The sequence below is a fragment of the Arachis stenosperma genome, chromosome 2 (genome assembly GCF_014773155.1).
Source record: "Arachis stenosperma cultivar V10309 chromosome 2, arast.V10309.gnm1.PFL2, whole genome shotgun sequence".
NCBI lineage: Eukaryota > Viridiplantae > Streptophyta > Magnoliopsida > Fabales > Fabaceae > Arachis > Arachis stenosperma.
Genome location: NC_080378.1, coordinates 68,231,068 through 68,244,622, shown reverse-complemented (window position 1 = coordinate 68,244,622; position 13,555 = coordinate 68,231,068). Strand labels below are relative to the sequence as shown.

At 38.7% G+C, this 13,555-nt stretch overlaps 1 protein-coding gene across 3 annotated transcripts; it reads right to left on the bottom strand.

Moving 5' to 3' along the window:
* Positions 1-6,133: 6,133 nt before the first annotated feature.
* LOC130960897 (uncharacterized) lies at positions 6,134-12,773 on the bottom strand. 3 transcript variants are annotated; one of them, XM_057886409.1, is made up of 3 exons: positions 12,291-12,773; positions 10,387-12,161; positions 6,134-6,845 (listed from the first exon to the last, which is right to left on the bottom strand). In XM_057886409.1, exons 2-3 carry the CDS (start codon positions 11,992-11,994, stop codon positions 6,510-6,512), a joined length of 1,944 nt encoding a protein of 647 aa, XP_057742392.1. In that variant the 5' UTR covers positions 11,995-12,161; positions 12,291-12,773; the 3' UTR covers positions 6,134-6,509. The 3 variants fall into 3 exon arrangements, with proteins under 3 accessions (XP_057742392.1, XP_057742393.1, XP_057742394.1); XM_057886410.1 differs by having other exon boundaries at positions 10,387-12,133; XM_057886411.1 differs by having other exon boundaries at positions 10,387-12,032.
* Positions 12,774-13,555: the final 782 nt, after the last annotated feature.

Sequence of the window (13,555 nt, the reverse complement as noted above, 5' to 3'; positions counted from 1 at the left end):
ACGCTGGAATTTCTTGAGGTGACTTTGAACGCCGGTTTGGGCCATCAAATCTTGGGCAAAGTATGGACTATTATATATTGCTGGAAAGCCCAGGATGTCTACTTTCCAACGCCGTTGAGAGCGCGCCAATTGGGCTTCTGTAGCTCCAGAAAATCCACTTTGAGTGCAGGGAGGTCAGAATCCAACAGCATCTGCAGTCCTTTTGAGTCTCTGAATCAGATTTTTGCTCAGGTCCCTCAATTTCAGCCAGAAAATACCTGAAATCACAGAAAAACATACAAACTCATAGTAAAGTCCAGAAAAGTGAATTTTAATTAAAAACTAATAAAAATATACTAAAAACTAACTATATTATATCAAAAACATACTAAAAACAATGCCAAAAAGTATACAAATTATCCGCTCATCACCTAAAATCCACTACAATCATGCATCTCTAACTATCCTAATTTGAACAAAAACTGAAAAATATGCAACATATTAACTATGACAAAGGAAACGATGTTCAACAGAACCTGGTGTGTGTATGAACAAGGATTAGGGAACAGAGAGATGGTGGTGCTGACGCGGCGATGCTGGGAGGCGGCACGGCGGCGGTGGAGCAGGGCGGTTCGGTGGTCGGGTTAGGGTTATGGAGGTGAAGGAGAGAAGAAGGGGGCGAGGGATTGGGGGTGGTGCTGGTGGTAGGTGGGGGTGCGGCGACGATGGTGGCAACTCGGTGAAGATGGGGCGGTGGTGATGTGGTGATTGGGGGGAGAAGAAGAGAGAGTGCAGAGGGGGTTGGGGGGAAAGTGACGTGAATTGGGTTAGGGTTTCGCATAGGTTGGGTTTAGAGGATTCAAATCCACGCGAACACGTGGTGCACGCGATCGCGTGATTGAGGTGGAAAGGGAATGTCGCGAACGTGTCATTAACGCAATCGCGTGAGTGAAGTGACGCGTCTGTGTGAAACAGGCAAACGCGTCACTTGGAATTGTGCTAAACGCACAATTCCAGCGTCGATTTGGCGCAACTCTCTGTGTCCATTTAGGGGGGGGGCAATAATGTTCACGCGACGCGTACTCGTCGCTTTCGCGTGGTGTGTGTGAAGTGAAAGTGATGCGTTCGCGTCATTAACGCGAACGCGTAGCCCAATTTGTGCCTAATGCACACCAGCCGCACGATTTCAACCCAACTTTCTGGGCGTTGGATCTTTACGCCGATTACCATTCGACGCCCACGCGTGATCTGCGCGCTCGCGTGGGGTTTTTTTATATGCAGGATGCAAAATGCAATGCTAATGTGGATGCTATGAATAATTCCAGGTTCAATAAAATAAAATAAAAGAAAACTCAAAAACAAACAAAACAAAAGAAAATTGAAAATGGAACGATCATACCACGGTGGGTTGTCTCCCACCTAGCACTTTTGGTTAAAGTCCTTAAGTTGGACATTTGATGAGCTTCCTGTTATGGTGGCTTGTGCTTGTATTCATCCAAAAATCTCCACCAGTGTTTGGAATTCCAACAGCCTCCGGGGTCCCAAACAAGGCATGTAAAGCCCTTGAGCAGTTTCAAACAGGTTCTCAGGCTTCCGGGGTGTTGAATGTCAGAACAGATTCCAGGATCCCAAACCTTGCTTTTGCACCCGTTTTTGTCTCGATTTATATTTTTCCAGCCGGATGGTTTGGAAGTTTTATTCTCACTAAGATGACCAAACATCTTTCGAGACCCAATTAATCGAACTCTGTACCAATCCTTGCTCCTCAAATTGAAGTGTGAAACCTCATTAAATCTTGCATACATGCTCTGAGTGTGAGTCATTTTCCTTTTACTCTTAAAGCCGCAAAGAGCTCTAAGCTGGCCATCTGTTTCAAGTAAACCATATTCAAGTGGAAAAGTAAAAATAAAAGCTAAGGATTTTACCCACTTGAAGTTTGTATTAGGCAGTAATGGCCTTGGGATACTGTGTTTCCAGTAGTTTTGCAAGCTCTACTCCCTTGTAGTCTTCTGTGAATTCTTCCACTTTTTTGCGAATTTCTTCAACTGTAACCACGTCTTGATCAAAGTCTTCGATATCTTCCTCATCACTTGAGTTATAATTGGTAGGTTGAGAAAAGTCTACCTCAGCATCATCTTCATATTCATTCGGGGAAGATTCTTCAGTCTCAAAGAATTCACTTGCAGATCCAAGTTCATTACTAGGAGAACTTGACTCGTGGCTATCATTCTCAAGGAAACTCGTGCCTTGGGTTATTCCGTCCAGTTCTTCATAAGATACCTGCTTTGAGGGTTGTGCACTATCATCCTTAGCATCAATTGCAACGTCCTTGACGGAATTTTCCATAACTCTAGATTCCCATGGAGGTTCAGCGTCTCCTAAATCTTCAACTAATTCTTCCTCTGCAACTATTATGGCTTCCTCCACTTGTTCCAATATAAAGCCATGTTCCTCATTTTCCACCGGAATTTCTAGTGTCTCCTTCATGCTATGGTCTTTTTTCGATTCTCCACATGTAGCCATGGGAGTACTTTGAGTGCTCAGATGTTAGGAAGCTAATCGATTTACTACCTCGGTTAAGGCAGTCGCGAATTCTAGTACATCCCTTTTCATCTTCGCTTGCCCTTGAAGAAGACCACGAAGGATGTTATCCATTGGAGATTGGGGTGGATATGAGGGTTCATTATTTGGGGGGAAGGGTTCATGATACGGAGGTAGTTCTTCTTGACAAGGATATGGAGATGGTGAATATTGAGGTGGTGGTTTTGGGTGTGGTTCATATGGTGGTTGGTGTGGTGGATAAGGATTAGGGTCATATGGAGGTGAATGGTAGTAGGTGGCTTGTGAGTATGGTGGTTCAAATGTATGTTGTGGAGGTGATTCATAAGCATTGGGTGGGGCTTGTTGGTAACTACAAGGGGTCCACTATATCTATCATATTGGTACGCACCTCGGAATGGCTCTTGACTATAGTAATTTGGTGGGTGTTGGTTGTCACGAAAGGGTCCACCATAACTATTGTCTTGACATGCATTCTGGAATGGTCGTGGTCCATGGTATCTTGGAGGGTGTTGTTGCCTAAAGGGTTGATCAGATCCTCGTGGTTCCGTCCATCTTTGATTGTTTTGACCTTGATGCATGTTCCTGTTATAGCTTCCATTCCTTTCAACACTATTAGAACCAAACTCAAAGCGATGGGGGTGAGAACTCATAGTAACTAATAAAAATTAAAAAAAAAAGCAAAAATAAATAAACAAGAAAAAGAAAATATTTACAATAACCCATAATAAGGCACACGTTCACAATTTCCCGGCAACGGCGCCATTTTGACGAACTGAATTCCTGTGCTGTCTAGAATTTTCACAAAATAAATCCTCGTTGCAAGTATAGCTTCTAAACCGGCAAGGAATCCCTTTCGTACAAAAGCTTGGTTGTCACAAGTAACAAACCCAGTATAATTTTATAAACCGAAGTATTCAAACCTCGGATCGTCTTCTCAAGGAAATGCAGGGAAGTATGATTTATTATTGGTTATGAAAAAAGATATATTTTATTTAGGGTTTTTGAAATAAGGAACAAGTAATTTAAATGACAAGGAAAATAAATTAATAATTATAAAATCTCTTGGCAAAGTATAAGAAATTGAAGTCCTATCCTAGTTATCCTTATCAGGTGTGATGAGAATTGGACTCTGCTCCCACTTTAGTTAGCCCTTACTAAATAAAGGAAAGTCAAGTGGACTAATTAATTTGATCCTCAAGTCCTAGTCAACTCCTATGGAAAGACTAGAGTTATTGGAGTACATATTAATCAGCAAAGAATTCCAATTTTAATCAACAGCTGAGTTTAATAACTCAAGTGTTACTAATTACTCAACCAAGGCCAAAGGGTGTGAAAAGCTAAATTAAAGTCATAAATATGAATTACCTCAAATTGTATAAATAAGAGAAATCAAGTCTGACATAAGGGTTCATAAATTAAAGTAATAGAATAAATAAAAGTAGAAAATAAATTAAAGGAACATTGAACTTATGATGAAGAGAAGTAGTCTGAACATAATAGAAATCCTAAATCCTAATCCTAAGAGAGAGGAGAGAACCTCTCTCTCTAAAAACTACATCTAAAAACCTAAAATTGTGAATTTGTATCTATTGTTATTGATGAATGGATGAATTCCCCATTTTATAGCCTCTAATCTGTGCTTCTGGACTTGGATCTGGGCCAAAAGAGGGTTCAGAAATCGCTAGGAGCGTTTTCTGCAATTTCTGCACGTGGCGTCTGTCACGCGTACGCGTGGGTCACGCGTTCGCGTCATATGGAGTTTTGCTCTTCCGCGTGTCCGCGTCAGTCACGCGTCCGCGTCAATTGCGATCTGCTCAAGGCATGTGTGCGCGTCGTCCATGCGTGCGCGTCATTTTTGTTTTGCGCTAAGTATGCGTCCGCGTCGTCCATGCGTTCGCGTCACTACTTTTTCTTCAAAACTCCATTTTTGTGTTTTCCTTCCAGTTTTGTATGTCTTCTTTTTGTCCACTAAGTCATTCCTGCCCTATGAAACCTGAAAACACTTAACACACAAATTACGGCATCGAATGGTAATAAGGGATAATTAAATTTAATATTTTTAAAGGATAGGAAACATGTTTTCACATATATCATAAAATGAGGACGGAATAGTAAAATCATGCAATTTACATGAATAAGTGGGTGAAAATTTGATAAAAACACTCAATTTAAGCAAAGATGACTCATAAAATAGAGGTTTATCAGTGACTCCTACCGGTCTCACGATCACCCATCAAAAGGTGAGGGTTGAGGTTATTCCCACCGAAAATGGCCAGCAGTATGTCGGCGATGTTCCTGTTTCGCTGAATCAACCCATCGTAGGTACCTTTTATTAAGTAATTGGTTCCGGCATCAAAGCTCCAGTAGGTCGGTATGCGGCGTTCCCCTTCTAGGGTAAGCCAGAAAGGGTGCCGACCTTGGGGCAGGCCGTACCTTGAAAAACTTTTCCTTAAAGCCGTGAAACGAATCCTCGAATAGTCTGAAGATCCGTCGGCCCTGCATAGCTCGAAATGAAAGATACCCCTTTTTGTGTTTCTCTTCTTTCGAAGGGTTGGTTAAAAGGAAGAAATAGAGAAAGACTTTTACGGAGGCTGGGAGCTCCAGGTAGTCGCACACTATCTCGAAGCAACGGATGGAGTCCCGACTGTTTGGATGCAGTTGTAAAGGCGCCACATCACATCGATTCAAAAGTGAAATGAAGAAAGGGGAGAAAGAGAGCCGAACTCCCAAGTTGGTAAACATGGGCTTGTACACCCACAACCAATTGGCAACCTGAGGAGTAGACATGTTTATATGGCAAACCCGTTCCCAATCTCTAGGAACGAACACATCATAATTGGCCTCCTCGAGGCCATCTCCACACAATAACCCGACGTTACGAAACTCCTGAAGCTCCTCCTGGGTTATCTTGGAGGCCGTGTCCTTGGCGTCAATTGTAACCCAAATATAACGATCTACAAGAGCTCTCGCAATAGGACGCTGCGCCATACTTACAGTGGAGACACCACTTAAGTTAAACTCGAGAGGTCAGTAAATTGGAGGAAACTGAAACTAAGGCTACATTATGCTACGACCTTGTTCTACACTAATCCGAGGATAATTGGAGGCCTAAACTCAAGTTTCAGACAACTAATGGTAACCCCACTGTGAAACTACTTAACAATGACGCGCCCAAGCCAAGTAAGAATAGCCAGAACTAACGTATAGCGTGTAGCAATGGCAGTAACAAAAAAAAAACAACTATCTATAATGAAGATATGAAAGCAGTTGAGACTCACCAGTAGTAAATTGAAGAAAGAAGTAGGATGAATCCTGAACGAACGTGGTAGAATACGTAGCAGATGAATAATAGAATCAGGAATGAGGAGGGTAAAGTGGAGAAGATATGACACAATTTATTTACTAAATAGCTCAAACCTATTGCAAATCAATCAGACTCAAAAGGGTGCATCATGCATTGTGATTGATCACTCGGTAGTAACTGGTGAGTGCTACTTTCTCCTACTTCAACAATAAAAATACGCCAAAAATAACCCAAGGTAGTTCCGTTCTGAATTGAAATAAATGTTCATTAAGTAAATCAATGCTGTAATAATATACAATAAAACAAACTTTTATGAAACTCAAGCTAGCAAATTCAGAAGTTTATTTACAACAAGAATAGAATTGGGAAAAGAATTATAAAATATCAAACATTGGTGAATTTAAACTCCAGCAACCACGAGGAAAGTTTCATCCATATAACTGAATCCACGTTGTGGGAACAGGCATAGTTGTTGCTTTTTTGTGATGCAAGTTTCCCACTGTGATTGAAACTACTCGGAGTAAATGGGTTTCCACCTATACTGAAAATAAAGTCAACAAATCTATGGTGTAGACTTGAAAATTTCTAGCAATTTTGCAAGAATCACAATGTTTCATTTCCTTATAACACATGACCAACTCCTTGATATCAGGGATTGATATCATTAACTATGATTTTTCCCTTTCTTTGACTTGCTCTTCTCTTGCATCCTTTTTTTCTTTGCTTCAGCAGTAACCCAAGTGTAGTCGGAGGGAATTGCAAAAGGGTCTGAAACATTTTCTATCCTGCTACTGGAGCATGCCGCAGTTGAACTTGGACGGTAAGGAGCCTTTATCCACTGAAACCAAGACGAAGCTGAGAAGTGTGTCACTGCAGGGCTCTCGATGCCAGCAGCAGGAGGACTCGAAGGCGGTGTTGCAAATTCATCCACTGGCTGTAGTTCTTCGAACTTTGTAAAAGTAACCAATACTCTAATGGTGGGAACTACAGGGATGGCGACCTGATTATGCAAAGGCAGTGGATTTATAACGACAAACATATTGAAATAAATAAATAAGAGAGAGAGAGAGAGAGAGAGAATAAAACATACAGGAGATCGGAAAATGCAAACACAGCAATGGAGAGGTCTAACGTTTACACCCTTCCTTATTGCGAAGATATTTCAGAAGCAAGTTAATGATATATCTTTGTAAAAATATACTAAAACCCATGTGACTAACATGAAAATCTTTCAGTCCAACGAAGAAACATTCAATGTTTTATTATCTAGGCCTTATCTCTAAGCTATGTGCGACTCTCCTTGTCCCACGCAGGGCTCCACTGCCATTACAATGGGAATGCATCCAGCCTAATGGAAATGAGAGGCCAATCAAGGAAAACTTGTAGTCAGTCTTCTGTGAAGCTGTAACTAGTAAGGCTAACAAAGGTGTTAATGAATAAAGAGAAAAGGCTAATACTTTGTGGCTTGGTCTTCACTGACACACTATCTGACATTTCAGGTTAAGTTTGTATCCAATGAACCAATACCAGAGAGCTTTAAATCTTTAATATCATGATCGGGCTTCTTTTTAATAATATGCCACCTTTTTTGAAACTTATTATCAAAATGCTACCATTTTGAAACTAATTACTTAAATGCCACCCTTTTGCTAAGGTGACAATTGCTTTGATATTTTATTTGTAATTATGATTAATTATAATAATGTTGAAAGGGTGGCATCTAGGTAATTAGCTTTAGAAGAGTGGCAAAGTTTCGAAAATAGTACATTGGTAAAAATGCCCCATATTCGAATTGAATAGATGTAATTTAACAACAAAAGCTCCTTCATGCTTTAAGAAAATCGCAGGCTAACTCAGGTGGAACTCTAACAAGTGTATGTTATAGTTTACAAAATTTAACAACAAATCTCGAGACTGTTTGTAAAGCTTTACGCTGTCATTGGCCTGTTTTATGGCTGACCCAACTTATGGACCAAACTAGTGATTTAAATGCTAAGCACTATGAGCTGCCAGCTCAAAGGAATGAAGGACCTATTGACAAACTACAAATGCACAGAATCAGAAGTAAAAAATTTTATCAGGCACTACTAATTTCATGATTTGAATAACAAATATGGCTGCAGTTTCCCTCAGTAGTTATTGTACTTCAAAAGGATAAGTAAAAGTTCCATAAATAAAACCACGATGAAAGATTGAAGTTTGCTATGACAGAAATTCCACCGTTAATACTAGATTTTTGAGTTAGAACTTTTCTTGTAAATGATTTTTATCCAAGGATTGTATATTAAGGATCCTTATGGGTCATCAAACAAAAACAATCCCCTTTTCTGAAGGAGATGGATCAACATAGATCAATATTTATCAAAACAAAAACAAAAAACAAAAAACAAAAGACAATAACAAAAACAAAAACAAAACAGATACAATAGTAAAAAGAGGGAGGATGAGGAACCAGGTTACACAAAATAAAAATTCTGACTTCCAATGACAGAGTAAGGGTTAGAAGCCTAGAGTTAAGGAATAGATGTAAAATTCAGAATGTCCGCTTCATATGAAGTTTCTTATCATTGTTAAGGAACAAGTTTAGGGGTTGCTTGGTTTAGCTGTTTTCTGTTTACATTTACCAAAAGAATAAAAAATGCTATAGAAAACATATTTGGTTATCCATTTTCATTTTCAATTTTAGGAACACATTTCCAAAATTTTAGAAAATTATGAAAAAGGTAAAAAGATATTTTCTGCGTTCACTTTGGAGGCAGAGGCAAGTTAATTAGAACTTAGGGACTTAACTGTAATTGAGTGAAATATGGGCTAGAGTGGGTTTTGTAACTAACTTGCCTAGCTGGAAAGTGCGCGAAAGTGAGTAAGCATTCTCTTATGAGAGAGGGATGGGAACTATAAAGGGCTGGGGGAAGTAGTGAGAGGGCATGGAAAAAGTTGGGAAAAGATGGGATCAGACTCTAGGAGAAAATCAGGTCTCTCAAATACCTGATATCTTTGTTATATACCATCCTTTTACCAAATAATAATAACAAATACCGGGAAATCTGGTGATATCCCACTGATATCACTGTCTCCCTTATCTCTCTAGTACTGCTTCTTTCCTCTACTTACTCTAGATGCTACTATGCTAGGTTCTTGCATCCCCTCTTCCCTTCACCAGTTACCCTCTCACTCACCTTTGAAGCCCTCTACAGTTTTCGAAGAAGTTCGTCCTTATTTCTCTTCCAGCTTAGGTTCAAAGTTCAATTAGTGTAGATATCTAGTAACATTATATAGTTATTAGTGAGTACAAAAATGCAGTTTCAAAATTCATTAATTAGAACTTAGTTACTTCCTAAGACTGTTTCCATTTCCCAACGCCATACTTTATTCTCATGGAAAAACTCATAGTAACAAAAATTATTATTTATAATCCCACTGAAGCCAAATATTTTAAAACAATCAGCTTGTATGTCTTTTAAATAGAACTTGTAACCGAGGAGCCTTAAAAATGAACAAGAAATAATATGAACTCACACTGCTTGTGGGTAACAATGATGATGAGCAAGGTAGGCTGGAGGTAAGCACCAGTATCACCAGCAAAAGGGCATTGTCAGAACAATGAAATATTGATGACTGAATAAACATAGAGTACATAGAGCATTCTTAGGGTGTGGTTGTGAAGGCAGATAACGAAAAGTGTTATATGGATGGGCAGGTTGGAATTGTCTGAGGTGGTTGCCAAGGCAAGGAGGTCACCAGAAACTGGGCATCTAGTTGAAGGACTACTGTGCAAAATAACAAAGCTACGGAAAACTGAAAGAACATGCAGTGGCGGATTCAAAGCCAAAAAGGTCATCAGATTAATTTGCATAATCAGGTTTTACACAAGGAAGGACTGAAGTGTTCCAGATTTGTATGAGCTCAACGAAATAATATTAATGAGACAGAGGAAGGATACCAGTACAACCCTAATACCATATTGAATATGTAAGAAACAAAAAAGTGACATAGGGAAAAAATATCTGCATGGTGTCAATAATAAGCTATTAATTCTTAAGTATTTCATAAAACCCTATGTTTCCAATTCCAAACACTAATCACATGCAAAACTCAACAGTCACATGCATTATTCCTACATATGCCGTCAGAAAATTGCAACAGGTATCTAATTAGCAGTCACAGATTTTAAGATGTTTACACTGATATCACAAACAGTGACAACATTTAAGCAATCATCACGGTTGATACCGAGCGTTGGTAGTGCATAGACTAGAATTGATGACAGAAGTCAGCACCATTTTTTGTTTCCAACTCAGATATATTCTTAACTCCAATTAATATCCTCCTTACTCCCTCTGTCTCTCTCTCTATTTTCTTTTCCCTATATGCTCCAAATAAATAGGTCAGCACATAATGTCCAGAGTATAAACACAACCTAGTCAGTCATACCAAAGAAAAACGGAAACTGAAAAGTGGAAACTATTAGCAATTCAACTTGTGTCCCTAACATTCAAAATTTAAGAAGCATGTCTAAAACAAAGATGACGAGCACATACCTTAACAGGAAATGTTCCCACTGGAAGTTTTGTTGTAAGGAGTTCTCTCAAACGACGAATTGCTTTCACTTTGTTTGCGACAATGTCAAGCAGTGGCAACAGTTCTTCTGTTTTTAGAGGAAAATTTGGGGAAAGCCAAAGAATAGGCTTCAACCCTTTCTTATATTCATTTTCACGACTTCCATCCTTGTGACGACTTCTACTATCAGAATTTGAAGAAGAAGCTTTAGCATCTTTTCTTCTCCGATGTTCATCAACCCTAACTATCTCAACAGAATGTCTGCCTGGCTTAGTCTGGTTCTTTGTGGGAGAATCCCCCAGTAAATCACTCACCTTTTCCTCTATGCAAAGAGAGCTTCTTGGTGGAGCAATCTTCTTTGGAGCTTCATGTTTAGAATCTTTTTTCCTCCATCCACCAAACCATCCTTTCTTTTCCTGCTTATTTTCTCCACTGCTACAATTTCCATCTTCAATAGGAATATCACGTGTTTCATAACAGCTATGGCGGTAGCCTAAATTCCCCTCATCATTATCATGACTTGATTCAGAAGAATCCATTTTAAGTGCATCTTCCAGTTGCCTTCTTTCATCCTCAGTGAGAATATCATTAAGTTCTTCACTCTCTGTTTCATTTTCATTGCATGACGAGAAGAACTCGTCATCAGTCATAGCTCCAGGAACCCCTCTAGATTTGACGCTCACAACAACATTGTGCATATCATACACCTTAGCCTTCCAAGTTCCAACCATTTCTGTTCTCTCCTGTCGCCTCCAAGTCAGTTGAGGCAAAAGAACAGCCTGAGTAACATCAATTCCAGGCCTAAAGATATTTGTTTTGGACATCGCAGCCACTTCTTGCTGAACCTCTTCATCATTTGCCGAAAAGCCAGCATCATCTAAAGCATTCAGTACCTCCTTTTCTTTGTGTGACATCATGCAGAGTGAACCAGGCCGGATTTTCCCATCCTCTGAACCATCACCCAGAAAAAGAATACTCTGATCTGATCTTTGAATCCTAAAACCATCAAAACCAGCCAAAGTCATGTCTGCCCTCAGATTTGCACCCCTTTTCCAAATCTTGTAAGTATCTGAGGGCGCAATCCGTGAGATGAAAGGAATTACGGAACTCTCAAAATGGAATGTAATCTCCATGTAGAAGTCCCTCATCCTTCGCATGGTTCCTACCAACCGAGGCAACCTTCTGCACCATTTTGCCCAAGCCAGAGGCTGATAATGCTTAATTATTATCCTTGCAATACCTTCTTCTCTATTGCAAATAGCTTCCTGAAGTGCACTCCATCCCTGCTCATTCTGCAAGCTCCAGTCTGCCCCGGCAACCATAAGCATCTGAGTTGCCCCTTCATCCCCTAATTTCACAGCCAAATGAAGCGGGGTGTCACGGTTTGGCACGTCACGCCGATCAATCACCGAAGAGATGACATCGGCCTTCTCCTCCTCCACGATTGAAATTGCTTCCGTGCAAATATCCGCTGCATTGCATAGCCGCGGAAGACCAGCAAGTATCCTCTTAAGTCCAGCATGATCCTTTAGAATTATGGCCTTGTGCACAGGACTATGAGAATACTTTGCAACATCAATCCCCGCCATAACTAAATAGCACAAGAGGGCCACCAATCCCACACTAACTAACAATCACAATCACAAGCAAAAACAAATGCCCCAACAAAAATATCAAGACTTTCACTCAACAGATCAACACAAACACACCCTTGTTCACAATTTCCCTCTAGAATCACAACACAGGTAAAATGTCACTATTAATAAAAAGAGAAGAAGATCCATTAGAACCAGAAAAGTGCAGAATAATCAAAAGTAAAGAAAAGCATCTTGTGGGGTCTCCCAGATCAAGCAATCAAAGGAGTGGTGGAAGATGTTAAACTAACCTTGTTCCTTTCTTGCTTTGGACTAACGAGATTTTACCTGAAACAAAAACGCCAAAACTGGCAAAGACCCTTTTGATCCAATCCAGATCAGACAAGCATCAAGGGAGCATGCATGTTCCTCCGTGAACCAAAAAATAAAAAGAAACAAATGAAAACAACTTCTATGTCAAACGAAGGATACTAAGTTTATTCTTTGTGTGGACTGAAAAGGGAAATCATAAAAGCAGAAGCCGGAAGGAAACGAAGCGAGGGAAATTTAATAAGAGAAAAGCCATGTAAGGAATCAAAGAACAAAAAAAAAACCCAGAATCTAAGCAAAGAAAGGCGAACTTGATTCTGTTGTAAAGGTATATAGCTCAAAACGGATAGAGGGACTTGTAAAAGTGATGGGGAGTTAAGAAAAGATTGATGATTTCATTTCATTATTGCAAAGAAAAGAATATTTTGGATTCCACGTCTCACGGATGTGGACCAGGTAAAAGAAATTTCAAAGTATCAGACATGAAATTTTTTGTGTACGAATTAATAAAGGCATGGGGCCTAGCATTTCATTCATAGATGAGTTTCACCTTTTTCCTAATAATAATAATAGTTAAAAAGATTCAATAGTCAAATTAGTTTATGAAAAATAAGATATTTTTTAAATTTATTTTTTAATCAAATTGTCCTTTAAAAATTGCGAATTAATTATATTTGTCCTCTAGTCACTCTATTAATAATTTTTTTCAAAAATTGATGTTGTAAAACGTTAATTGATAACATATATAATACCTGATATATCTAATTAGATATTGACCAAATATGTTTATGAAAGTTTATTAATTTAGTAATTTTTTTCAATTACAAAAATCATATTCCTAATATAACCTAGTGACTAAATTGATAGATTTTTGTAAACATATTTAGTCAACATCTGATTAAATATGTTATGTGTCATGTATGCTATCAGTTAACAGTTCACATCATCAATCGTTGACAAAAATTATGAATAGAGTAACTGAAGGACATATATGATTAATTCGTAATCTTTGAAGGACTAATTTAATTGAAAAAAATTTTCAGGAACGAATTTAAAAAATGACTTTTCTTTCAAGGACTAATTTGATTATTAACCCATTAAAATAGTATATATTTTATTATTCTATTAAGATATTTTAGAATCAAAATTCTGAATAATAAAATATTAGTTTAAAGGATAAATTACATGGATAAAATTATTTACATTAATATTATGTAAAATATCCTCAACTGAATTGTGCTACATG

Coding starts and splice junctions, on each gene's coding strand:
- LOC130960897 (XM_057886409.1), bottom strand. CDS start 11,994: ATGGCGGGGATTGATGTTGCAAAGTATTCTCATAGTCCTGTGCACAAG. Junction 6,846..10,386: donor TGGGAACATTTCCTGTTAAG/GTATGTGCTCGT, acceptor TTGCATAATCAG/GTCGCCATCCCTGTAGTTCC.